Source organism: Podarcis liolepis, assembly GCF_965112155.1.
Source record: "Podarcis liolepis genome assembly, chromosome: 15".
NCBI classification, from domain to species: domain Eukaryota; kingdom Metazoa; phylum Chordata; class Lepidosauria; order Squamata; family Lacertidae; genus Podarcis; species Podarcis liolepis.
The window spans coordinates 12,046,777-12,074,042 of NC_139566.1; the positions used below are offsets into that span (position 1 = coordinate 12,046,777).

The window sequence follows — 27,266 nt, forward strand, 5'->3', positions numbered from 1 at the left end:
AATGAGTAGAGATACTAATTGGACTCTGGTGGGGTCACCCCAGCAACCAACTAATGCTTCCAACAGAGTGTTGCCCAGGAATCAGTCCGGCTTCATTCTGCTAGCACAAAAAGTACCAGTGTTTTTTTGTCTTGCAACAAGAAAACATGTGCCTGCTTCTAGATTACACAGAACTCTGTGCCAAGATGTAAGCATTATGTTACAAACACACACACAAAATGAACACACTCACACCTATAAACCATTTCACAATTGGAAATAAAAATGATAATTAAGTACCTTAATTCTTTCTCATCCAAAGGGACCAGTGCCGGAGTTTCCCCAGTCTACAGGTCACCCAGTGAGCATAATGGCCGAGTAAGGATTTGAACCCTGATCTCTCCTGGATCCTTGTCCGACACTCTAAACCAGGCTTCCTCAACCTCGGCCCTCCAAATATTTTTGGCCTACAATTCCCATGATCCCTAGCTAGGACCAGTGGTCAGGGCTGATGGGAATTGTCGTCTCAAAACATCTGGAGGGCCAAGGTTGAGGAAGCCTGCTCTAAACCAACACCCCAAAATGTCTCTTCTTCCCCCCCGAGCATCAGCCCCACGACCCCTTCCCCCAAATAGAAGTGAGACAAACACCATTTTTGTTATTATTTTTTTAGTAAATTTATTCACAAAAAAAGTTTCAACCTCTTCATTTTTCTCTTGTCATCTATGTACAAACCCATCATTATATATACAAAGTCACATAGTCGTTTAAAATCAGTAGTGGCTGCCACAGTCAGACTGAGGGGTAAGCGCATGTTATTTCCCCTGAGGGCTTGGGGGGGGGCAAGCGGACGGACAATGGAGGCTCTGTGCATTCTTCCTCCCACACACACATATCCCTTCACAAGCTCCCACACATACACACTCGCTCTCTCTGCCAGGCCTTGCCCCGCAACCACTTCGCTCCCATCCCGCCTTAAGACCTGGTGATTTTTATTTTATTTTTAAAAAAAGAACAAATGAGGAAAGAAAATAAAAAGGAAACCTGGGTACGTATATGGAGAAGTGGATGACCCGGGTCACTCGTAGAAACAAACCCCACACAGTGTCGTTTGTTTTTTTTATTGTTGTTGTTTTTGTCGTCGTCGCTTTTTAAAAATGATTTTTTGTTTAAAAGACCCGAGCACCAGTCTCTATGAGGTAAGAGGGGCGGCAGGGCCGAAAGTGCTGGGTCCCAATACTATTACTGCTTCTTCCAGTGCATGTCGTCCAGCTCGTAGAAAAGGACGTAGCCCTCGCTGGACGGGACCTGGTTCTCGCTGATGGGCGACACACTGCAAAAGGGGCAGGGGAGGGGGAGAGAGAAAGGATGGCACATTAGCAGAGAAACCTTACTTGCCTGCTCATCTTACTCGCCTGGAATACTCCTCCAAATGTTGCAGAACTACAACTCCCATCAGAGGCGGATTTAGGCAGAGTGACCAGTTCTGACACACCGGACGCTGAGCAGCACACCACAACTCTAATGTACTGAACTGATCAGATTGGAAGGCAAGAGGTGGATCCACAAAGGGCGCTGGTGAAATCTGAAAGTCTGCCCCTGCTCCACCACCCTTGCCCATCTGCTGGGACTCACAGGGAGCTGCCGTTCAGGTTCCCCACATCTGTCTTACAGCAAAGGAACATGAAACTGGGCATCTTAAGATGAACTTCAGACTTGGTCACACGGGAGGCGGCAGCCCTTATGGTGTGCTGGTTCTAGGAAGTTAATACCAGCACTTTGAATTTAGTCTAGAAACCAGTAAATAACCAAAGCTGATGGTATTGAGATCACATCTCCTCCCAGTGATCTGATCTCCTCCCAGTGTCAAATACGCAATTGCATTTTGAACCAACTGGAAATTTGGCGTCGCCTGTACTGCCGCCCCTCCCTGCCCAGTACTTTTGTAAACTTCCATGTGTATAAGGTAAAGGGACCCCTGACCATTAGGTCCAGTTCGGGCGACTCTGGGGTTGCGGCACTCATCTTGCTTTATTGGCCAAGGGAGCCGGCATACAGCTTCCGGGTCATGTGGCCAGCATGACTAAGCCACTTCTGGCGAACCAGAGCAGCGCACAGAAACGCGGTTTACCTTCCTGCCGGAGCGGTACCTATTTATCTACTTGCACTATGACTTGCTTTCGAACTGCTAGGTTGGCAGGAGCAGGGACCGAGCAACGGGAGCTCACCCCGTCACAGGGATTCGAACCGCTGACCTTCTGATCGGCAAGTCCTAGGCTCTGTGGCTTAGACCACAGCGCCACCCGCGTCCCTTCCATGTGTGTAGAGGATACTAAATAAAATTAATAACCACTGCCAAGTGTACAGAAGAAAGCCAAAATCACAGTGCCACATAATTTATCAATCTAATTGCCAGGTTCTTATTTTTCTGTAGCCATTTTGATTTTGTGGCGATACATGAGCTATGCTAGAAATCTTAGAAAGCACTGTGATGGCCAAAGAAGACTCCGAGAGGTTGCAGGGCAGGGCACCAATGTCCAGCATCCCATAATGAGCAGGAGAGGATTGTATCGTGTAAAAGAGCAGGAAAAAAATGTGCCAGTGAGGAAAACCAGAGATTTTGGTTGCTCACTCTTGCTCAGAGTCAGCTAATTAAAACAATAAACTTTAGTTAGTCATGCCTGTTGAATTCAATGGGTCTACTCTATGTTGGATACAACCCTCTTGCTGTTGTTAACATTGGTTGCAAAACTGAGCTGTTCACCCTGCAGAATTTGGGCTCTAGGGCAGCCGGGTTTGAATGGTTTTGCAGCTGGCTGCAAGGCTGCATCAAAGGTGTTCAGGAGCAGCCTGGCCTGCTTTAAACCCTTGCCAAGCAGGGCACACATTAGGAACAGGTGTCTTAAGCTGCTTAAGATAGTACAGCTACCTAATTATATTAGCATCCTGGTCCAGAGCAGAGCACAGGATTTATGGTGCAAGGAAGCAGGTCACAGGCAGGAAGGGTTCAGGAAGTGACTTCTGACCCATAAAAGAGCTGGCCTGGGTGAGCGCCACAATCCCACAGCGGGTGCGGAATCACAGAATTGTAGAGTTGGAAAATGCTGACACAGGGTGCAGTTTTCAGCTTCCTGCCCTTCACGGTTTGATTTAAGAACAAAAAAAGGACTTTTCTACTCCGTATGCCTACAAAACAGCTGAGTGTGTGTGTGTGTGTGTGTGTGTAACCTCAACAAGTGCGGCTGAATGAGAGTGGGAGAGCATCTGCCTTGCATGCAGAAGGTCCCAGGTTCAATCCCGGGCATCTCTAGGTAGGGCTGGGAGAGACAGACCCCTGCCTGAAACCCTGGAGGGCTGCTGCCAGTCAGAGCAGGCAGCACTGAGCTAGGTGAACCAACAGTCTGATTCAATACAAGGCAGCTTCCTATATATCCCAGGTTCCTTTTTTGGGAGGATGGGCCACAGCTCAGTGCGTGTTTTACATGCACAAGGTTCCAGGCTCAATCCTGTGCATCCACCCCCAGGCAGGCCCTGGAGAGAGCACCCGCCTGACTCCATAGCAGACAGACGCGGCAATATTGAGCGATCTGGACCAACAGTCTTACTCCCTATCTCCCTATGAGATGCATGGAAGAGGCCTTCAGTGTCCGGGGAATTCTCCTCCCCAGAATCACTCAACAAGGAAATTACGCATTTCGAACCCGGGTTGCAGAATTTGGATCGCCTGACCAGCGTCGTTTGGGCTACAAAACCCTGGAGATTGTTTACACCCTCGCTTTTGATCTAGGAAAGCTGCCTTATAACTAGACTAGAATCAGTGCAGTGGAGATTTGGAAAGGAAAGGAAAGCCATCGTCTTCTCTTTGCTCACCGGGAGTCGTTGTAAACCCGCCAGCCAGACTGGTCCTTGCAGAAGGCTGTGTAGTGGCCGTAGTGGACGCTGCCAGAATGATTGCACAGGGCATAGAGGTTGTACACAGGGGTGCCTGGAACAGGGAGAGAGAACAGGAGGAGCTCAGACTTGCCCTTCTCCGGCAGGCAGGCCCCGAGACGGCACAGGAGGGATTGGCCCAGTCTCGGCACGCCAACTCACCGGCCTTTTCGCTGGCAAACTCTTTCAGGTTGAGCTGCTGGAGGGGGAAATCCACAAACACGGAGCATTTCTTAATGGAGTAACGGGTGGTGGAGAACCGGTTCAGGTCTGGGATAGGGTGAGTTAAAGAATTTTGTTTATTCAAAACTGATATCCTGCTTTTCACCGTCTGTTTCTCAAAACACATGAACCAATATACGGTAACTGGCTGTAACTTGAAGTACTCAAGTTTGCTTTTTCCTCCTCCCTTTCTTTTTTCCTCATGTGTCATGTCCTTTAAGAATGTGAGCCACATGGCAGGGATAGTATTTGTCTTTTGTAAGCTGCTCTGAAAACCTTTTTGGCTAAAGGTGGCGTAAATGCCATAAATAAATGATTAATAAAAAATAAGGTAAACTCATCCTTCCAATTCTACACCTGATGGCAGGTGTGCATCTAAGTGAATCTCACGGGTTTAGCCTGCTTTTTAAGCACCATCCTTATATGTTTGTTCTGAGCCTGTGATGGAGAAGCAATTAAAAGTGCTGGGAGACTTGGGTTCAAATCCCCACTCAGTCATTAAACTCGCTGGGTGACCTTAGGGGCCAGTCACTCCCTCTCAGCTTAACCTACCTTTGCAGGGTTGTTGTGAGGATAAAACAGGTCAGGAGAGAAGAAGAAGAAGAAGAAGAAGAAGAAGAAGAAGAAGAAGAAGAAGAAGAAGAAGAAGAAGAAGAAGAAGAAGAAGAAGGAGAGTAGGAGTAGTAGTAGTAGTAGTAGTAGTAGTAGTTTGGATTTGATATCCTGCTTTATCACTATCCAAAGGAGTTTCAAAGCGGCTAACATTCTCCTTTCCCTTCCTCCCCCACAACAAACACTCTGTGAGGTGAGTGAGGCTGAGAGACTTCAGAGAAGTGTGACTAGCCCAAGGTCACCCAGCAGCTGCATGTGGAGGAGCGGAGACGCGAACCCGGTTCCCCAGATTACGAGACTACCGCTCTTAACCACTACACCACACTGGCGTACAACCATGCACACCACCTTGATCTCCTTGGAGCAAAGGTGGGATATAAATGCAATGAAATATATATTATATAAATTTGTCGCTTCATGCGTCAAGCTGTTCTAGGGGACTAGGTGGGCATCAGCAGCTTCCTGGCATCCACCTTGTATTGCAAAACCTTGCACAAGCTATTTTATTATATATCGTTTTCTCCAGGACTCAACCTGGAGAAGGACTGTACTGCCTGTGCCAAGTGCAGCGAGGGCACTTTGACCATTGGTCTCACTGCTCTAGAATGTGCCTCTTGCCTTCTCCCCTAAACTCAGCAGAACTGGAAAGGAGCAAGATACCCAGTATCACACACATCAGCGCAGCATAACCTGATGCTTCCTCATAAAAGAAAACCCAAGCCAGAATAGCCTTGGCGGCGTCATATTTAGAGGCCAGCAGAAGCCAACCCCGAATTCCTTAGGAAACCCAGGAAAGCATCTGACTTCGATTTACAGTGGTACCTCTACTTACTAACACAATCCGTTTCGGGGTGCCGTTCGCACCCCAAAAAGTACGTAAGTAGAGTGCCGCTACTGCACGCAGCATGACAGTTTGCTACTGTGCATGCGCGAAGTGCGCAGATCACTTCTGCACATGCGGCAAATCCGGAAGTAAACACTTCCGGGTTTGCTGTGTTCGTAACCTGAAAAGACGCAACGTGAAGCAAACGTAACACGAGGTATGACTGTATGTATCGCTTTTCACAAGTACTTTGTGTAATTCTGCAGAACCAGCCAGAAAAGTAGGCCAGTTTGACCATCTTAACATTTTTAACAGACTGTTCTAAGCAGCCACTTTCTCCCTGCAGTGTGGCGCAGTCTTACTACAGGACAACAATTGTACAAGTGTAGAAATTGCTATTGTTGCTTGTAGTTTACTGAGTTGGCAATTCTTTGGGGATTTCAACTTGATATTTTTCTGTATGCCGCTTTGGCAACCTTTGGCTGCAAAGTGGCTTCTACATCTGCAGATAAAATACAAACAGAAGACTTTGGGCGCTCTGCTGCCAGCTGCAGCCCTGACTGGCTCCCAGTTCTTGGGGGAAGTTGGGGGCGGAGAGAATGCAGAAAGGATACGTAGCACAAGGATGCGGGGAAAGCGCTGGATGGTCAACTTCTTGGTGCTTCGGGTCCTCTGCCGGCATTTGTCACACACCTGCTCAGAGAGAGAGAGAGCTTTCTGTAAAAGCTTTTATAAAACACTGGAGATTTTTTTATTTAAAAACCTCTCAAACAGTGTGACAATTATCATTTAAACAAAAAGACATCACAAATTCAGTAAAACAGGTGCTACTGCTAATGCCATCACCCACGTGGCAGAAAAGCACAATGAACTTACTGGTGCGTTTTCAGAATCCAGCTCCTCCTCCTTGGTGAAGAGGCTGAAGCAGTCTAGCAGAGATACCTTCCCACCGGTGAAGCCTTTCTGTGAAATCAGGGCAAGGGTTTCGTTGGAAAGATCACCTTTACCGCCACCCTATCCGTTAGGCTGAATGTTTGAGGAGGCTTACAAACATCATTGCTCACACGTAAAAACAAAAGCAGGGATGAAGATCTCCACTTCTAGCAGTCCCTCTGCCCCGCTGCCAGGCCAGGAAGTGCCAAAATGTACCCAGAAACTGGGTGCAGGAACCTCTTCTCCCCCAGCTCAGCCTACCTCCCCTGCTCAAGGAGATGTCAAGTCCCCTTGCTCAGATGGCCAAACCCACTCCGTTTTCCTTCTTGCTGCTTCTGAGCCACTGCAAAATTACATGAAAGGCCCACAGTCCAGTAGTTTGCAAGAGAAACGTGGGGGGCTTTGAAAGCCCTACGGTTCACTTCTAAGTCCTGACAACTGGGGCTTCAAAAGGAAGCATCGCCTGATGTCAGTGTAGCACCAGGGGACTGGCAGCTGGGTGGCCCATTTCTGACATTGCTCATCAGTAGATAAACACAAAATGACAACCAGGAATCTTAATTTTAAAATCACCACCTTTTCTTTTCTTTTTAAAAACTCTCTCTTGAAGTGGTTCACAGCAGCAATTGGGAAGCTGTGGCCCTCCAGAGTTCAAAGGACTCCGACTCCCATCATCCCCAGTCAGTATAATGTCATCAGGGATGATGGAAACTGGAGTTCAGCAACATATGGAAAGTCCCACCTTCCCTACTCCTGGCTTACAGGATAGGGGGACAACTCTAATACTTTAACCAGTTAAAAGAGAAAACACTCCAGAGGATTCCCAGATTAACTCTCCAGTTAAAAAGGATCCCTTAAGATACCAGTCATATTATTGGACAGTTCTGAGCTAGCCAGGCCAGCCATCTGACTTGCTGTAAGGAAGCTTCATCCGTCACTTAACAGCATCTGCCCTGAAGCCTGCCGTGACGACACTAGGAGCCTACCTTTGGGATAGGCAGGGAGAGGTCACAGAAAACTTCAAACGTGGTCGACCGGTAGCCACACGCTTGACACTTGAGGCAGCTTTTCAACTGGCCGACAAAGAGATCTAGGAGAGAGAGAGAGAGAGAAAGAGAAAGAGAAAGAAAGAGAGAGAGAAATGCTTCTGTTACTGTGTGGGCCAGCTTGCAAACAGCGTTTGACTTGCACATTCTGCTACAGCTCATGCGTTCTGGCTCCAAGGGAGAATTTCAAGCTGATATAGATGGAATCAAAAGCACCCTGTAGGAGTTGCACACTGGCATTTGCATTTGGGTCTACCCTCGAGTGGCCCTCATGTTCCTGTGTGACCAGGTGGGCGATTCTTCGACTGGCTTAGTCACAGGCAAATCATTTCGACCTTATGGCTCGGCTCAGACCATCCCCATGCTGTAGGGCAGGGATGGGGGAAACCTTCGGCCCTGCAGGGATTGCCGGACTCCATCTCCCATCAGTCCCTTGCTAACTGTCAGGGATGATGGGAGCTGGCAGCCCAAGGTTGTGCAAGAAACAACACCTGCTCACCTACTATCTTGCTGTCTTCTCGCTCCAGGTAGCGCTTCCACATCTGGTTGGCTTGTTCGTCATCACTGGGGGGGGGGGGGGAGAGGAGGAAAGAAACCCAAGAGGACAGTGTGAGCAACATGAGCAGGAAGTGGAAGAGGGTTGGATGGAGGTGGGGCATTGATTACTGGGGCAGAGAACAGAAGCAGAGCCCACCTGCAAAACGGTTATTATTTTAATTCAGCAACAACAGTATCAATGCATCACTGCAGAAGAATGAAAGCCAAAACAGGCCCCTGATGAGCTTACAATCCCAGGCACTGATGGTGAACTGGAGGCCCATCAACCCCTGAACTTTGGAAGCTCAGAGGCAGCAAGTTGATAGCTGGCATGGGGGTAAGAAACTGAGCTGGGAACCTGTAAGTTCCTGGTTCGAATCCTGCCTCAGGAGCAACCTCACTAGATGGCCTTAGGCAAGCCAGTCTCAGACTCCATCTGAAACGTGGGTGTGACGATACCAGTCCAGGTTACGGGGGCGTTGTAAAAATTACCTGAGAATGTCTGCAATGTGCCTGGAAAACTGTAGCGCTACAGAACGGCTGGATATTATTATTAAGTAAGCAACAACCAGTCACCGCAGGGAAGATTTCATCAAACACCTCCTCCACACACAAACGCTTTCCAAGCATTGCAATTCTCACATCCAAGCTATGCACTGAGCAATGGAGATGCAGGTATGAATCAGGATTCAGGCGGTGACTAGAAACCCAGCCTCCAGCATTTATGTGCTCAGACACACTCTGAGCGCTGCTAGTAGTTCAGCTACACTGGGAGGTCAGGCCCAACTGTTCACCACATTGGCCCAGGTCGGTCAGAAACACCCTGCACTGGGACAGGCCACTGGACCAGGAAAGATGAGCCCATTGTAAGAACATAAGAAAAGGCCTGCAGGACCAGAAGGCCCATCAAGGCCTGCTCTCACTGTAGCTGATCAGATCCCTTGGGAAGCCTGCAAGTGGCAGCACTCTCCTCAGTTGCGCTTCCCAGCAACTGCCTCTGACGGTGGAGGAAGAACACAGACACTGTGGCAAGCAACCATTGAGAGCCTTCTCCTCTATGAACCTGCCTAATTTTCTTTTAAAGCCATCCAAGTTGCTGGCCACCACTCGTCTTGTGGGAGTGAGTTCCACGGGTTAACTCTCTGTACTGCGTGAAGGACGTTCTTTCAGGACAATCTTCCAACATTCAACTTCCTTGGGAAGCCCCTTCTAGCATTATCTCCTCTTCTGAGGTGGTGTTTAGGGGAGTGGGCCATAAAGCAGTAGCAGAGCCTGCGCTTTGCATATACAGTGGTACCTCGGGTTACAGACGCTTCAGGTTACATACGCTTCAGGTTACAGACTCTGCTAACCCAGAAATATTACCTCGGGTTAAGAACTTTGCTTCAGGATGAGAACAGAAATCATGCTCCGGCGATGCGGCAGCAGCAGGAGGCCCCATTAGCTAAAGTGGTGCTTCAGGTTAAGGACAATTTCAGGTTATGAACGGACCTCCGGAATGAATTAAGTACTTAACCCGAGGTACCACTGTAGCAGTTCCAGATCCAATTCCAAGGATCTCCAGGCATGGGAAAGACTCCTGGAATCATCCCGGGAAAGCTTTTCCACCTGCCTTGCCCCCTAACTGGGACTCTTATAAGGAGGAGCCGCTGCTTAAAGATTTGACCTTGCTCTCAATTTTGTGTGTGTAGGGAATGCTCTTTGCCTCTTTGGCAGGAAAACGAACGCAGTCAAACACTCTTCAAATGTTAATTATTTTGAATTTTTATCATTTGTGTTGGCATTTGTGTATCTATTCTCTTGTGAGCTGACTTGGGGGTCACGTTTGGCTGAAAAGCGGCATATATTGTGTCAATAGTAGAAACTGGCATCATTCAAACAATCTCTTTACATACAGTGGTACCTCTGGATGCGAATGGGATCCGTTCCGGAGCCCCGTTCGCATCCTGAAGCGAACACAACCCGTGTCCCCACGTCTGCGTGGGTTGTGATTCGCCACTTCCACGCATGTGTGGGACGTCATTTTGAGCGTCTGCGCATGCGTGAGCGGCGAAACCCGGAAGTCACACGCAGAGCGCAACCCAAAAAGGCTTAACCTGAAGCGCCTTCAACCCGAGATATGACTGCAAACAGTAACAAAACATAAGAGCTTTTAGATAGCAGGGTTGCCAAAACCCTGAGGCTGTGGAGAGCCACTATCAGCAGACAATGCAGTCAAGTTGCATCCCATGCAAGGGTGTCGTTCCAGGTGTTGCATATATACGTGAAAACCATACATAGCCAAAATTACTTTTCATTTGGCTGGTGGTGGTGAGGAAGTCCCATGGGGAGGCCTTCCCCATGTTTCTGCTGCCTCCCCTCACTCCTCTGTGTGAAAGTGAGCAGAAGAAGGTAGGAGGAGGGAGGTGAGCAGAGAGAGAGAGAGAGATGGAGGCAGAATGGAGCCGCAGCTGGGCACATAAAGCTGAATTTGTGTAAGTAAAATGCCCGGATGATGCAACTTGACTGTACTGGGATAGATGACCTGGTATACAGCAGCTTGACACATTCAGGGAGGAACTGTAGCTGTGTGGTAGAGCACCCGCCTCACAAGCCAAAGGTCTCAGGTTCAATCCCTGCCCTCCCCCCTTTAAAAAATAGAAGCATGCTCCGATTTGTGGTATAGAGCAGTTTCTTCTGCACAGCTCACAAGACGGCACCACATTTCCCGCCCACGTGAGCTGCACTCACCTCAAGGTATCCGTGTCCTCTAGTACTGAGGGTCGCTTGGCGTCAGAGAGGATGCTGGGAGTCTTGCGCCCTTTCCTATTAATCTCCACATGCAACCGATCCATGAGAAATTTTAAGAACTCCTGAGCGTCCTGCTGGCTAGAAAAGGAAGAAAGGCAGACGCGTTGGGCAGGCCGGGGTGGGGGAAATGTTGGGGTGGGTAAGAAATGTGCAACCGCACTGGGGCAGGGATAAGGCAATGGGCACCCCAACTTGCCTCACCTGTATCCTGTGAAGGATGGCACGTATTTCTGAAAGACGGCTTTGAAGCGGCTGGGGTTGGCGGCCTCCGTGGAATCGGGGTGCCATAAAGTGGCAATGACATCTGCAAAGGCTGGAGAATGAAGAGCCACAAAAAAAGAAAATAAAGGAGTTGTTCCCTTTCTCCTTCTCCATTTTTACACTGGGGAAAACACTCAGCAAACTTCGTTTTGCTTCCTCTTCCTCGAAACACGACAAATATGCTACCATTCCTGGTTTTGTCTTACAAATGAGGAATTGGAACTTGGAGTTAGGTAGGTGGCCTGTCCAGGGAAGACTGTGGCAGAGGCAGAACTCATACCTAGACCCTCTCCCTCCCAACAGGACAGGCCCAAAGATACTGTTGGTGGAAAACTACCAAGGGGGTCAGAGGAGGGCCTGGGGCAATGGAAAAAGATGTACAAACACAATACAATATCAAATGCCCACTCCCTTTGGCGTGACTTTCATAATCTTCTCCCTGTCCCACCATTCCACCCCCCCCACCTCAAAATTGCAGATTATAAGACTGGGCAGTTTGTCCCACAATATTTATTTAGGCGTTTCCTGTAATACGTTTGCAAGGTGAAGGCCAGAGATGGTGGCCTATGAATACCTCGCAGGTGAGAAAGGGACAGGACAGGACAGCGCTGGAATTAGGTCCTCTAATTATATAATACTTTGTTCAAGGCAGAGGTACTTATATAATAGTGGTCAACCGGGATTGGATTAAGGCCCTCCAGAGACCAATTTAGATTGCTGGCTCACTACAAGGATCCTTTTTAGCTGAAGCTCGTTCAGACAGTGATCTGGTTACATAACCGACTCTGCCGACGGGAGGGAAAACAACAACAGAAAAAGCAGGGCAGGGTCTTTCCGCTTCCCCCCTTTACCTTCAGTCAGCTCCTGCTGGGTCCGCAGAGCGCTGGGCTGTTCCTGCCGGAATTCCCGACGGAGGCAGTAGTCCCGCAGGGACTTGGTGCTACTCAGGCACTGAAGCACAGCATTCATGAAGCACTGGAGGGGGAGATACAATGGGGGCATCATCATGGCCTGCAGCATTCCCGTTCCCCCAAAAGGGATGGTGTGAAGACACACAGGATGCAGCTACCTGAAAGGTCACCTGCCCCTGTATAGTCCCGGGAGAACCTTTAAATCAGCTGGGAAAATTCTACCTCCAACACAGCACCCTGCAGAACATCACAGACATTTTCTGTCCTTACTCCTGTATTACAGAATGCCGTTACTTAGTCTTTGCCATCAATTTCAACGGGTCTACTCTGAGCAAAAACAAGTTGAATAAACCCCCCTCCCATTGGGGTTTATCCAATGTTGGTCCAACTCAGAGGGGGGGGGACCAACATGGCAGGAGATTTAGTTTTGTTTCATTTAGTTATGTTACAGAGGCTCTGCGAACGGTTTTTTGCTGACTGAGGGAAGTATAATTGTGTAATACAGTTGTATCAACATACCGCATTTTTCCGTCCATAAGATGCCCCCATGTATAAGACATGTATAAGTACCCTTTCGGGGACTCAGGTTTAAGAAAATGGGGGGGGGGTGCCCCACAGTTGTTGAGGATTTTTTTGTGGACGGTTGTCCTCAGTTGTTCAGCTTTTTTTGGAGCGGACTGCCCACAGTTTTTGAGCAGCCCTCGCCGCATACACAAATCAACATCCCTATCGCCAATGAAACATTCCTGCTCGTGGCAACAACCAATCGCCAGTACACCCTTGGCACTATCCGTGTATAAGATGCCCCATAAATTTTGACATTTTTTTTTCACTGATATATACAGTACTTTATTCAACAGGTAACTTCCTCCACGGATGTATTTCCTTATTCTTGAAATCACAGTAAGCAATATTTCAAAAACCAACACACATAATTTAGGTCCATTAATTTCAATGGGTCTACTCTGAATAGAATTTGCATTGGCTACAACCCATTGTTTTTATGTTGCACACTGTTTAGTGAATAATAATACATTCATACCCTGGAAGTCGAAAAGCATCTGTTCCGGAAGTCCGTTTGACTTCCAAAACGTCTGGAAACCAAAGCACGGCTTCTGATTGGCTGCAGGAAGCTCCTGTAGCCAATCAGAAGCTGCGGAAGCCCCATCAGACATTTGGCTTCCAGAAACAGTTTGCAAACAGGAACAGTCTCTTCCGGGTTTGCAGCGTTTGGGAGCCAAAATGTTTGACTTGCAAGGCGTTCGGGATCCAAGGTACGACTGTAATAAACAAGATGTTTTTAAATACCTTTAAATAAATGAAACCTTGCTGGAGCAAAGAAGGCCTGGGGTGAGTCAGTGCCTGGACAGGAGGGGGAACAACTGTGAACTGCACATCAGCTACCGAGTGCTCCAGTGCAGAATGCAATAAAACACCCATATTCCTAGCCAGCAATCCTGACTTCAATTCCATGCTCTCCCCTTTTCCCCTCCTGGTGGTGGTGGGAAACAGGCGTGTGCTGCCATTTTGGAACAACCAACCACAACGTATGCTCTTAGTTATGCTGAGGTTGGCACAGCTGCTGGCTGTGTGTGTGTCCTTGTTGCTAGGCCCCCACAACTTCCAGATGGGGATCAAGGGTTAGGAACAGGGACTGAAGCGGCAGAGTTGCAAGTTGGCTTCAGGCAGCACCTAAAACCCTACTGAGTTTCCAAAGACGCTGGGTCCTGCGTCTGATTTTGGTGCTTAGTGCAGAACATTCGTGGAGCACACCACCCAACCTCACCTCCCTCAGCAACACCTGGATGCAGAATTCCAAACCTGTTTTCTGCACTCGGCACAGAGCAGTTGTGCAGAATATGCACACATCATACAAGCTGAAAGGTCAAAATCATCTGCGGTGGGGAACCCACAGGGCGATCTTGGCCTACCAGGTTGTCAAATGCGGCCTCTGAAACTGGAGTTTTAAAGAGCAAATGGGGCAGTTTGCAAAAGGGCTTTCAAACAGCCCCACGCTGCGCTTTGAAGTCCCAAAAGTCAGGACTTCAAAGTGCTGCATCGCAACTGCCACTGCGGATCCAGGCAATTGGCAGGTGGACAACCCCACCCACCTGTCAAATGTGGCCTTCCAGGGGTGGGGAAGATGCAGATCTCACCCACCAACCCAGAAAAGATTTGCCACCTTTGCTTCAAAACACACGCACAACAATCTCAATAAGAGACATCACTTCTGCTGCGCTCATTGTGGCAAGTCTGACACGGCTACCTCGCCTCCTACCAAGTTCAACTTCTCAATGCCGGTTATTTTAAGGCATCTTTTGAATAACAAAAATTGCACATTGTTGGGGCCTTTCAAAAGAAACCTTTGTGACAAGTCCTTTATGCAGGGGGGGAAAGTTCTCTTCACCTGGGGCTGGGGAGGCTAAGCGCCCACTTCTTACCGTGTTGCCAAGGTTGCGGAGACCTATGTGCCCAGAGCCCAGCAGGAGAGTGTGATGCGTCTGGAAAAAACAAAAACAACAGACAGAGTGAACGAGAGAGACAGAGAGGGAGGGATGTTTTGCGTGTTGTGACAGCGGGAACAATAGGCTCGTCTCGTCTCACGTCTCCACATGCAGGATGGACAGATACATCCGTACTTAAGTACACATAGAGAGTGAGCATCCCAACCCAAAGACTGGCACAGGTCTCTTTTGTGTCATTGCCAGAGCTCCCCAACCTCCAGCATGATTCCTCTCCATGGTCTAGGGGTCGCTCCACTGCACTTTCTGGCCAAGCTGCCTTTTGCAGGCATCTCAGATCAATCCACCTCTCCCTTCCAGCTGTGGAGGAGTTCCAGCTCCCCTACCTAGTCGTCTCGAGCAGAGGAGTGAGCAAATCACAGCGGTTCTGAAGCAGGTTAGCTTGAGCGGTAACCGCTGAGGATTTACATACACGCAATTATATTGTGCGACTTGCCGTGACAGGAAGGAAATCTGAACACAATCAAGAAGTTGGGGGGGGGAGGCACCCTTGGGGCATTTTTCTAAGACTGAAACCAAGAAGTTCTGAAACAGGAGCTGCAAGCCCCCAAACAAGTCCAGACACCAATCCTTCCTTAGCTCCAGAGGGAGGGAATCAGGCACCCTTCAGACATTTTTGGGATCAGACATTGTTGGACTCCAACTCCCTAACCTTGGTCCTGCTGTCTGGGGCTGATGGGAGGCAGCTGAGCAACATCCAGAGGACCCAATAGGCTCCACACCAACAGCCATGCCTTTCTAGAACTTCAGAGTCTTTTCCACTTAAATATGCCAGGGACTGAACCTTCTGAGGGCAGAGGAGGGGCTTGATCAACTGAACTATGGTCCTTTTCCAATGTAAGAGAACTGTATGAGCATATGAAGTTGTTGTTGTTGTATACTCCGAAGGGGGACACTGTGGCCCTGGAGATGTTGCTGTCTGGGGCTGATGGGAGTCCAGCAATGTCTGGAATTGGAGTCCATCAGCCCCACATATCCTGCCAACCCCTTCTTTAGACCACTGGCCCTTGACAGGAAGGTTGTGCCCTGACCTACAGCCACTTCACCCCAGCAGCATCACTAACTGGTCGATTTACTCAATTTCCTTTTTTGTGGTGGAAGGGAGGAAGAGCTTGAGATCAGAGAGACCAACTGCAAAAGAAGACCAAGCCTCTTCATTTTTAAATAGCTGTGTGGTGCAATAAAAGAAGGCCTGCATCCGTACTGGAGTGGTGTTTTTAAGACGCTCAGATTGTTTTCTTGCTTGTGTGTTTTCCACTCTGGACAACTTTGGGAGGAAAAAGTGGGGTATGAATTTAGTAATATAGAAGGAAACTGCAGCACATGCAGGTTTCTGTCACAGGGTGGAGCCTCCAAGAAAAACCTCTTTCACACAGCTATTAAAAATGTCCTCTCCTCTTGCAGTGGGCGGAAGAGGAAAAGGAGGGAAACATCTCATCACAAACATTATAACTGGGTCCCTAGTCGCTGGCCAGAGTTAAAGGCAACTACTGGGTCAGAAACAAATAATTCAACGAGCGCTGCTCTCATCCACTATGAAATCAAGGAAAAGCATTCCCCACGCTCTTCTCAGCTGCAGCCTTGTCCCATAGGCCAAAGCTCCCTGTTCCTCAAATTCTCCCAGCAAACAGCAGGGTTTTTTTAATAGTCAAGTTTCTTAATCATCCTTCATTACAATGAAAACTGTCCCATATGGAACAGAATGGTATAAATCCAGCCAAAGTAGTAAAAAGGTAAAAGGTAAAGGAAACGGAGAGAGAGGCTTGGTGCACCTCTGTACAATAAAGCCATGCAATGAAGCCGCGTTAGACATTATCAACTTAGTGGCAGCAACGGGGAGAGATGGGGGGGGGCGTTACCTCACTGGTCATCAGCAGCAGCCCCATCACCGCCGTGTGGACCACGGACTCAGAGATGTCCGCCGCTCGGCCATGAAGCTCCCGCTTGGTGGCCAAGGTGCGGTGCAGCTTCCGGGGCAGCTCCACCAGAGTGGCCCCCTGGAGCCCCGGCATGGCTCCCCCGCTGCCCCTTCCCGCTTGAGGAGCCGGCGAGAAAGAGGCGCAGCCCTCGTCCTGCGTGGCGCCAAGCGGGGAAAAGGACTGGCGGGCGCTCCCTCACGTCCCTATAAGCCAGCAGCTCATTAGCTGATCCGATTTCCCCTGGCTATTCCTGGCTCCTCCTGGAGGCTCATCTCGGCGGGATTAATTAGCAGGAAGAGCTACTTTGGGGAACAGCAACGCTTTCGGAGAACTGCGGAGCCAGGGAGGGAACGGTGCGGCAAAATAAAAACACAACCAAAGCAAATATACACAGCTCAGGGTGACCAGGGTTACGGCTAGCAGCTTCCCCAAGAGGCCCCTGCAGCGTCCTCGAGAAAAGCCCCGAGACCCAGCGGGTAACTGCTTCGGACGACTTCTCAGTGGGCCAACCCACCTTGGCACAGTGGGACGTTCCCCAAAAGCTACCTTGAGCAGGGCAAGTCGGACAGTTACACAGACCTATAAAAACTGTGCAAGTGAATCCTTGCCCCAGGGAATTAATTAGCCGTTACAACTCTGGAAGATGTCAGCACCTGAGTCGACCAGAGTCACTAGCAGGGGGAACCGGGTGCAGATAGTGAGCTAGGAGCTGGGCGTGGACATTTTACCCCCAAATCAGTCCAGGTTCAGCAAAAGGGCTGCCAGCTTGGGACAGCAGTGGAAGAAAATGGGCACATTTGAGAATGTGCCTTCCCCTAAGCCATCCCCACCCCCTCTAATAAAAGACGGTCCCTGCACTCACAGAAAAGATTTAGGGGAGACATCTGCTAACTCTATACATTTTGTTCCATGCATCTGTTTCTATGGAAACAAATGTGATTTTCGATAGGCTATCACCAAAGAAAAGTCTCCTTTCCCTCCCTCCCATCTGCCTCCTGCTTTCAAGTGTTGGAGAGGCCACAAGAAGGCATCTCCTGAGATGGCTCCAACAGGGGCAGATGGACCAGGGGAAGCAGCTTGCAATGCAACTGTGCAGAGGCTGCTCCTTGAGACGACGTTTGTCCACAAAAAGCTTCATTGATTTTCACCATGCAATAAACAGAAAAAGGAAAAGAAAACCATGTGGGTGGGTGACAGCACAATGAACAGCCAACACTCCTTGGGGAAGGGCCATAGCTCATTGGGGAAAGCATCTGTCTTGCAAAAGGTCCCAGGTTCAATCCCAGGAGCATCTCCAGGTGGGACTGGGAGAGAACCCTGCCTGAAATCCTGGAGTGAGTATACGCAATACTGAGCAGCTAGGTGGACCAATGGTCTGACTCAGTAGAAGACAGCTTCTTATGCCCTCCTCTCTGTCTGGACCACTGTTGAGAGGGAGGAGGGCTGTAGCTGAGTGGCAGAACATCTGCCTTGCATGCAGAAGGTTGCAGGCTCAATCTCTGGCCCCTCCAAGTAGACCTGGGGATGCCAACCGCCTGAAACCCTCAAGAGCCAGTTCCGATAAAACTCAACTCTGTATACAGAGGCTTCCTAAGTTTCCCACTGACACCCGAACGACACCAAAAGCGCCTTGTTGCAAGAAGCCATGCCTGTGCTGTCTCACTTTCCAGCAGCTGGCATGTGGTGGGAGTCAGGCCAGAACTCCACCCTCCTGCCCTGGGGAACTGGATCCATGCTGGCCATCTGCCAGTATTTACAGGACTGTAAGTAATTGATATGAAGGATACTGAGGCAGCCTTCCTGTGAGGCAAAGGGGAAAGCAAACAGCTAGGGGCAGCTCTATAGGAACCTATTCAATGGTTATTATTCTTTTGGACGGATAGTTCAGAGGCGTAGAGCATCTGCTTTTATACACAGACATCTCCAGGTAGGGATGGAAAATCCCAAAGTGCTGCTGCCAGTTACTGCGGACAATATTGAACTAGATGGGCCAGCATTCTGCCTTAGTAGTATAAGGGAAGTTCACATGCCACAAATCTAAACCCGGCAAACTACCACAAGTCCCCCTTAACTTCCTTTGGTGGTGGATTCCTGCGAATTCTCAGAGAAGGATCTCTGTCCGACTCGCCGAAGCACAAACCGCAAGGTTCCATGGCCGATAAACCCACTTAAGTGTGTCTAACACAGCTGAGCCACTTAAAAGCAGCTTAACGACTATGGCGCTCCCCCCCCCCCCAGACTCACCCCCAAGGAATGCTGGGAACTCTTGTGGCTGTCTATTCTGTTAGAGATACTTAGCCGCCTGCCAAGGAGAGTCCTGCGTGCGTGCATGTCTGCCTGGGAGGAACATGAAACAAAGAAGTTAAAAACTAGCGGGAGCCGACAGCATAAACATCAAGTGAAATCCAGCGAGCGTCAATTTCTGCTCACGGAACCCTCTGGGGCAATTATTTTTTGGGGGTGGTGGGAGTCAGGCCAGAACTCCACCCTCCACCCTGGGCATGCACCAGGAGAGGAGAGAGAGAGGTTGGCTCATGCTGGGGCACCCACAAACAGGTTGTGAAGGCAACAGGCTGTCCCCAGCATTTGGTATTCAGCGGTATACTGCTACTGAACATGGGAGCTTTATCAGATGATCAAGAGATGAACAAAAGTCATCCACAAATTTGTCTTCTCTCCTTCCTTTAAAGGAGGGAGTGGGAACCTCTGGCTCTCCAGAGTAAGCCCCAGCCAGCATGGCCAATGGTCAGGGAGGGTGGAAGCTGGAGCTCAGCAGCATTTGGAGGGACACAGGTTACACCAATCCTGCTTTAAGACAAACCAAAATGGCGACTGTGACTGCACTTCACGGCAACGTACTCCCCATAGTGCCACAAAAGTTATGGCTTGTAAATGTGTTTCTTGGGGTGGGGGGTTATTGTTTCATTTTGGTTTTAACTACCTATTTTTTTGCTTTTATCCTGCATTTTCCCCGCTTATGAACCACCCTGACATCTTTGGATTAAGGGCGGAATATAAATTGAATAAATAGTAAGTATCCCACACTTTGTTTTCTAAACACTAGCTTGCTAAGAGGCTGGTCCTCCATGTCTAGTATGGAAACCCAGGACACCGGATTCTTAGCAGCCAGGGAGGAAGGGGGGAGGAAGGGGAAAGCATTCTGCAAAGTATTTTGGCTGAGGAGGGATAAAGGTGAGGGGTGCAGGACAGAAGAGGAATCTAGGACCCTTCTGCCACAGGGAATTCCTTCGTGCCTACAACTCCCAGGCAACTGCTTAAATACAGAGATGCCAAGAGTGAACCTATATGTGCTGCAGAGAATTACTTTCTTCAGTTTGCCCCTGGATCTACTGCCAATCAGTTTCCTAGACAGCCCTGGATTCTAAGGTTAATAAAGTTCCTTCTATCTACTATCTTCACACCGTGTACCCTACTGCAAAGCCTGGGGCCCTCCATTCCCCCAAAGAGGATCATTGCTGGGCACCCCTTGCCAGTCCCTTACAGCAGTGGCCTTCTCCTCCAGCCTGCTTGGAACAGGGCCCTTGCTCTGGGGTGGGCTGGTGGATACTGGGACGTCTTGGGAGCGAGCGTATTCCGTGGCCTGCGGGTCGAGGGCGCGAGTCCTGGGGCAGCCCTCCGTGCGGACGGACAGCAGCGTGGGCGACGGCCTCCCATCTGCCCCGGGGGTGACGTTGACTCTCCGCAGAGACGAGCTCCTCTTCAGGGCCAGCGCGCCCAGGCCGTGTTTGTGGCTGCACGATGGGCTGCGGTCCCGGAGAGCAAGGCGGTTCAGCATGGCGCTCAGCTGCTCCTCCCCCCGGCTGCCGGACTGGCTCAGGTCGCCGATGCTGATCGACTTGGAGCGCAGCAGGTTGCCGCTCCGGCGGTCCGAGTCCGGCCCGCCCAGGAGGACGCCGGGTGGCATGGTGAAGGAGGCGCTGCCGGAGATGGTGCCGGCCTGCGGGCAGCCGGGCACCTTGAGGGCGTGGTCTGCCTTGACGGGGCCGCGGCGGGAGGCGCGCAGTGTGTCGCTGCGCTTGGAGGCCCGGCCTCGGTCGAGCTCCAGCTTCTTGCCCCTGTCATCCAGAGGGCTCGGCCTGGGCGGCAACGGGCGCAGTTTGGACGCCACGGAAAGTCCGTTGGAGGCGGCGGAGGAGCAGCCACGGTGCTCTTGGCTCGGGGCTCGGTGTCCATTGGGGAGCTTGGAGGTGGCTTTCGGCTGAGAGGTGATGACCGACTGCTCTCTCGCCCGGCTCATGCGGTGCTCGGAGGCTTGCGGCATTGCGGAGAGGAGATAGAGGAGGGCCCTGGGGAGAAAAGAAACAAAAGCGGGAAGTGGGGAAACAGTCAGGTCTGTTCCTTCACATTACGTTTTTGAAATGCAGTGGTACCTTGGTTTACGAACTTAATCCGTTCCGGAAGTCCGTTCTTAAACCAAAGCATTCTGAAACCGAGGCGTGCTTTCCCACAGCAGCGGGGGACTCAATTTACAAATGGAACACACTCAACATGTTCTGCTTCCAAGGCAAAGTTCACAAACCAAAACATCTACTTCCAGGTTTGCAGCGTTCTTAATCCAAGTTGTTCATAAACTAAGCTGTTCTTAAACCAAGGTACCATTGTATGTTTGTTGGCTGTGCATTCGGATACCTGCTAAGATATCATAACCAAATTTGGCATAATAGTTCCTCCAGAACTCAAGCACCAGGCTTTTGTCTATGTTTGGATACAGCTGGGCATCATTTGGAATCAAGATGGCAGACTGAACCTTTCAGAGCTGCACTGGTTTTTTGGTTCCTTATCATTCCAGAGCAATGCCAAATATGAGGCTACTGGTTATTAATACTGGGTTGGAGCCAACTGAGAAATAAATAGCTATTACTAATTTGTCCATTGACTTAAGTACATCTGCTCTGAGTAGGATTTAGCTGGATAGAATCAGTTATTAACAACTTTATATACCACTTAACATTCAGAATAGGCTGCTGTGCTTTTTACCGTGTATAAACAAAACACTGAAGTAGAAACATTCCTAATTAAACTACACAATCACCTTACAATATAGACACCCTTAAGCAAAATACACATTAAAACAATGCAGCAATTAAACCAAGAGACTGTGGAAAAAGGTCAGTTCAGAGGACTGAGCATACAGACTCCTGGGAAATCCCAGTTTCCAATTTAATAAAAGCACGGAAATTTTTTAGCCCTTCCAAACAGGCACTCAACAGGCACAAAGCCAAGCAGCACAAAGACCCCAGCCCAGCAAGCTGGAAACGCACCTCTCAAAAAGTGCTAGACTCTCACCCCCGCCGGCCCCTGGCTCACACCTCACAGAGGTGGCCGACCGCAGGAGGGCTCCTCTTGGCAGATGCCCTGCAAGACAAAAAAACAGCAAAGGAAAACTGGTAAAATTCTCCGCCTTTACTCAGAGATGCTCCCCACAGCCAGATTCCAGGATAGGTGGTCCCAATGGAAAGGGAAGCGTTTCCCTGCATCTCAGGGGGAACCGAGGCCACATCTTAACTCCAATTCCTCAGAAACAAGGGTGAGCATAGTCTGTAAACACCATGTAGGATTCAGCTCAACTTCTGGCTTCCTGAGAACCTTGGCTTTATTTCTGCGATACAGGTTTAATAGTTCTCGTCATTCCAAGGACGGAGTGAAAGGGGCTCTGGAGGTGCGCAGATTGTCAAAACCTTGGAAACCAAAGCCTAAGGCCACCTGGCTGGGAGTACCTGTAACATAATGGGTGTTTCCTTCACATTTTTATTCATTTGCTTAGACATTTTATATAGCTCTCCATTATATCACCTCTATGCAGCACACAAAAATCTCAATACAATGACATCAAAACCCAATTAAAATTACAAAATCAGAATTAAATTAAAACGCCTGCTGGATTATTATTTTTTTTAACCCAGTTAAGAAGGCACAGAAGTTCAACAGGGAGGGGGCCTGTCAGACCTTGGGCCAGAAGAAGATTCCATAAAACTGGGCCCACATTATCAAATGCTGCGCATCTGAGCCATGGGGGGGGGGGAGAGAGAACTAACACCAACAGTGACTCCCCTGAATACCTCTGTGACCGGGCAGGGATACAAGGGAGAGGTGGACCCTGAGGTGTCCAAGTTGTTAAGAGCCTTGAACCTGGCCCAGTATGGCCAGTCAGTGCAAGCTTTTGAGCACCAGAGAACCTGTGGCCCTTCCATCAGCCAAAGGCAGCATGGCCAGTGGTCAGGGATGAGGGGGGTTGCAGTTCTGCAAAACCAGGAAGGCCATAGTCTTCCCACTCCTGGGGTACAGTAAGTCACAGAGAGGTGCCCGCCTGCAAGGAGCTTCCAATCCAAAACAGACAATGGGAGAAACGAAGAAGGGAGGAGAAACTGTGGGCAGACGCAGTTACACCGGCCTAAAACTTGGTTAAAGTTGGAAAGAGGAATTCAGGAGGGAAAATCCCTTAGAAAAGGATTAATTTTGAGAAGTGATTCGAAGGAAGGGAGGAGAGGTGGCGCCATGTACATATTTAGGGAGGAGTTCCAAGCTTCGAGAGCAGCAAGGGGGAATAGGCAGCGTCCCTGCTCACTCACATTTGCATCTAAATTATTTCATGAATTAAGCTTCATGTGCATCTACTTACCTAAATGAGACATTTTATTCCAAAAACCAGGACACCTAAAGGTTGACCAAAAAAATCACAAACACTCCATAGGGCAGGGAGGTCAGGCATTTTTTTCAGCCCAAGGGCCGCATTCTCTCATCGGGCATCTTCCAGGGGCCACATGCCTGTGTCAGGGCCAAGTCAGTAGTAAACTGGGCAGAGCAATGGGTGCAACTCTTACTTTGTATAGTAGGCCATGCAAAGGTCACACGTCTTTCCATCCTGGCAAGCCAGAGGCAACCTGGCCCAGTCAGAGAAGCCTGAAGGGCCACATTCGGCCCCCAGTCCCAAAGTTCTGCCACAGTGGTATCAGCCAAACATCTTTAGGGCATTGTGTAGTTATATGACTTTAGGTGGTATTGCAAGGCATTTACACGCATTCATGAAGGACCGGTCTGTGAATGGGTAGCAGCCACGAAGGCTAGTGGAGTTCAGAGGCTGTATACCTCTGAATACCAGCTGCTAAAGGGCTATTGCCTCCTTGTGCTGCTTGTGAGCGTCAGAGAGCTGCTGGCCAGAGCTCTTCTGAGATTCTCCTCCAGTTTCCTCTGCTACCATTGGCCAAAGGGGATTTCTTCTGCATTCCTGGCACAATTCTTTTGGAAAACACAATTCTTTGGAAATCAGAACTCAAGGAGGTCTTTACAGAGGCAACAAGATTCTGAGCGACTTATTTAAAAACAGGGGGAAACCAATTTTCTGTGTCAAATTCAAAAAGCCTGCTTAAGCAGAACTATGGGAATTACATGAATTATGCAGACTTGAGGAACAAAATAAGCAGCAGAGGAACGGTGCCTTCATGCTCAGGCTGTGGAGCATTTGGCAGGTCACTGGGAAAGGCAGGATACTGGACTCAAAGATGAAAGCTGCAGTCCAACAACATGTAGAGGTCACAAGGTCCTGCCCCCACCCCAGCTTTAGTGCAATCCAACAGGGCTCTTCTTATGGGAGACAGAGCTATGCCCACTGAGACCTAAAGAGCCACACAGGAAACAGGCTGGGACACATGAATTCCACCCAATCACAGAATAGGGGACCAAAGTAAAGAGCTAGCCTTCAGAAAAGCCTTTCCTTTTTTGCAAAGTAAGACTTGAAAGAAAGCAGGGGAAGAGAAGATTCTGTAACCGGTATAGTTATTTGTCGCTACACAGCAGAAGCAAGAGAAAGTAGATGAAAAAAGAATATGCAAATGTATTATCAGCATAATTTCTGCCACGGTTATAGAATCTAGCTTTTCTCGGCACACAGAATTTCAACACATTCTCATTTACTTATATACAGAGAGTCCCATTTACATAAATGACACTGAAGAAGCCTGAGTGGTCCTTTGCTTATATTCTAAAATATTCATAGGGACACAGAGGATAGAGGAATGAATAGAGACAGGCACTGGAGATGCAACAGAAGAACAAAAATTGTGTAGGCCCCTCAGATGGTGGTGGACTCTTCCTCCTTGGGGTTTTTTAAGTAAATGTTGGGTGGCCATCTAATGATGCTTCAGTTGAGATTCCTGCATTGCAGGGGGTTGGACTAGATGACTGCCAGGGTCCCTTCCAACTCTACAATTCTACGATTCTATGAAAAACAAAAGAAGAACAAAAGAAGAGCCTGCTGGATCAGGCCAACACCTAGTCAAGCATCTTGTTCTCGCAATGGCCAACCAATTGCCTGTGGGGAAACCCACAAGCAGGCTTCAAGCACAAGAGCACTTCCCCTTGGTTTCTAGAAGCTTATTATTTACATACACAAAAATCCCAGAGTTCTCTTTATTATCAGCCGGTCAACATCTGTGTCCCGCTCCCCCGCGACATAACTGGAATCCAACTCTTAGCATGGCCAATGGCCAGGGAAGATGGGAGTTGGAGTCTAACATCTGCAGGATCACAGATGTGATCCTTGAGGACAACCACCACTGGCCCTCATATCTTTCCTTTGCTCTATTGCTTCTTTTCACTGTGGCTGAAATGGGAAAACAAGACATCCCCTGGGAGTTCCAAAGCTTCATTGACATGCAAAACGTTATTGGGAGAGATGGAGCATGCCCATCAATGTCAGGCAAAGGTCCAGTTCTCCAGTACAAACTTTGTCCAGCCAGGTCCCTCCAGAAAGCTTCCATCAACCAGGGATAAAGCAGCAACAATCTTCCCCTCATGTTTGTCCTCAGCATTGGGGAATTCAAAGGTAGACTCAACCTGTACATCATGGATGGGGAATCTGTGGTCCCCATCCATGCTGCTTCAGATGCTGCTGGGCTCCAATTTCTGCCTGCCTCAGCAAGCATGGACAATGATCAGGGATGATGGAAATTGTAGTCTAATGACATATGGAGGGCCTAATAGGTTCTCCACCTCTACTGGATATGGAAATTCAACAGCCTTCTCCTCTCCTATAAGTATGTCTAACCCTGTTTGAAGCCATGACACCTGGTGGCCTCCACCTCACCATTTAAAATAAATCCTTCAAATCTTTACTACTGCCATATCTTGCAGCAGCAAAGAGACACTCAGAGCTCTATCCTTTTCTGTCAATTTGACCAAATCTTCATAAACACCTTAAAGCCAGATAATGACACTGCCATACACCATTTAAATACTAGGTTTTTATCCAACTTCTACTCAGAGTAGATTCATTGAAATGGAACTGAACTAGCCATGCCTATTCATTTCTATGGGAAGAACTAGCCCTGGATACAACCCAATAATATATCTAAACACCTAAAACACATCTAAACACCTAAAACACAAATCCATCTTCTGATTTGGGGTGCATCTTCCCATTTAAAAAGACAGTCCATACCTTCCCTATTTTAAAACCTATATTATCATCATTATCAAAGCTCCTAAATTTCTCTAAGCACTGTTTGTAAATTAAAGGATAAGACAATATCTGCCCTCTAGCTCACAATTCAATAGACACAATGTGAAAGAAAAATGGAATGAGGAGGGAAGAGGAAAATCAAGGACTGGAGCAGCTGATCCTCAACTGGCAGATAGATGAAGTTGGTTTCGCCCTCGCCAGGATGTCCTTCTCAAGAGGCAGCCTCCTAGTAGCCCTTGTCCATGCATCCCATAAAACAGTAGTCATCAATCTTTTCACTCCCAGGACCCAATTTCAACCCATCCATACATTTCAGGACCCATTCCCTACTATTTTTACCGTGTATCTGCATGGTGTCCATGCTCCTGCTGCAACCCACCTTGGAATAAGCCGTGACCCACTAGCGGGGTCCCCGAACCCACCAGCTGAAAACCAGTGCCATAAAAAATATACTGACACCCAGAACCCCCCCCCCAATTGTTTTACTTCCAAGCCACACTTCAGACCTACTTACTCCATAGAGGTTGGGGGTCTTCCTGCTGTCACCAGGAGCCCACCCCAACTCCTAGGCTGCACAGCCTCATCTGGCGACCTCTAGAGCCCCCCTCCTTCGCAGTCCAGAGCCCCCATGAGAAGCCCATTCCCCACCCCCTTCACCGAGGACCCTGGGCAGAGAAGTCCCCCCCCCCAAATAAAAACCACAAACCCCAACCCCACCCCGTCAAGACTCACCCCACATATTATTATGCCGCGATTACATAATAATGTCAAATTGTGCTCCCTGCCCTCCCCCTCCCCTCGCGTTATAAAGGCACAGAGTGTGCATGTCGCCTGCGCTAGACACCATCTAGGCAGGTGGGCCTTACCTATGTCGCGTTGTGCCCCCCATGCAGACCCACAGCCGGCCCCACGACTCAAATAAGGAGAGGAGCCCCCGGAGCATCCTTTTAACCGAGCCTTTAGAGCCCCCCTCTTCTTAACCCTTCGTGCTACACGGCCCACGGCCCTCGCCCCGCCAGCCCTCAAACCCCACCCCGTCCCGCAACAGACCCCCGGTGCCGCAAAGGAGTTCAGGTGTGTGGGCCTCACCTCCTGCAGGACGCCATGGCAACAACAACTCCTGCAGCACGGGCCGCCATCTTTGTTCCTCCCCCCTCCCCGCCGCACTCCGCGCTTTTGCCCGGCCGAGGCCGGCTTCGCGCGGCTCCAACGCGCAGGCGCTGGCACGCCTTTCGGGCCCCGCGCGCGCAGGCGACGGACTGACGGGACCTGCGCGTGCGCAGCTCATCCTCCCTAGGCTCCT

At 49.3% G+C, this 27,266-nt stretch overlaps 1 protein-coding gene across 5 annotated transcripts; it reads right to left on the reverse strand.

The window, feature by feature from the left end:
* Positions 1-631: 631 nt before the first annotated feature.
* On the reverse strand, positions 632-27,233 carry USP21 (ubiquitin specific peptidase 21). Of its 5 annotated transcripts, none has more exons than XM_083477556.1 (15): positions 27,053-27,233; positions 21,768-21,861; positions 19,988-20,792; positions 18,730-18,822; positions 14,486-14,545; positions 11,985-12,108; positions 11,074-11,185; positions 10,813-10,950; positions 8,045-8,109; positions 7,486-7,589; positions 6,443-6,529; positions 6,181-6,259; positions 4,072-4,179; positions 3,850-3,964; positions 632-1,312 (listed from the first exon to the last, which is right to left on the reverse strand). In XM_083477556.1, the coding sequence occupies exons 3-15, from the start codon at positions 20,765-20,767 to the stop codon at positions 1,222-1,224; spliced, it is 1,956 nt and encodes a 651-aa protein (XP_083333682.1). In that variant the 5' UTR covers positions 20,768-20,792; positions 21,768-21,861; positions 27,053-27,233; the 3' UTR covers positions 632-1,221. The 5 variants fall into 5 exon arrangements, with proteins under 5 accessions (XP_083333682.1, XP_083333679.1, XP_083333681.1 ...); XM_083477553.1 differs by lacking the exon at positions 27,053-27,233 and adding an exon at positions 26,478-26,671; XM_083477555.1 differs by lacking the exon at positions 18,730-18,822 and having other exon boundaries at positions 27,053-27,228.
* Between the last annotated feature and the right edge of the window lie 33 nt (positions 27,234-27,266).

Coding starts and splice junctions, on each gene's coding strand:
- USP21 (XM_083477552.1), bottom strand. CDS start 27,102: ATGGCGGCCCGTGCTGCAGGAGTTGTTGTTGCCATGGCGTCCTGCAGG. Junction 14,546..18,729: donor GTTCCCAGCATTCCTTGGGG/GTGAGTCTGGGG, acceptor TGTTTTTTCCAG/ACGCATCACACTCTCCTGCT. Junction 4,180..6,180: donor TCCCCGCATCCTTGTGCTAC/GTATCCTTTCTG, acceptor ACCCTATCCCAG/ACCTGAACCGGTTCTCCACC.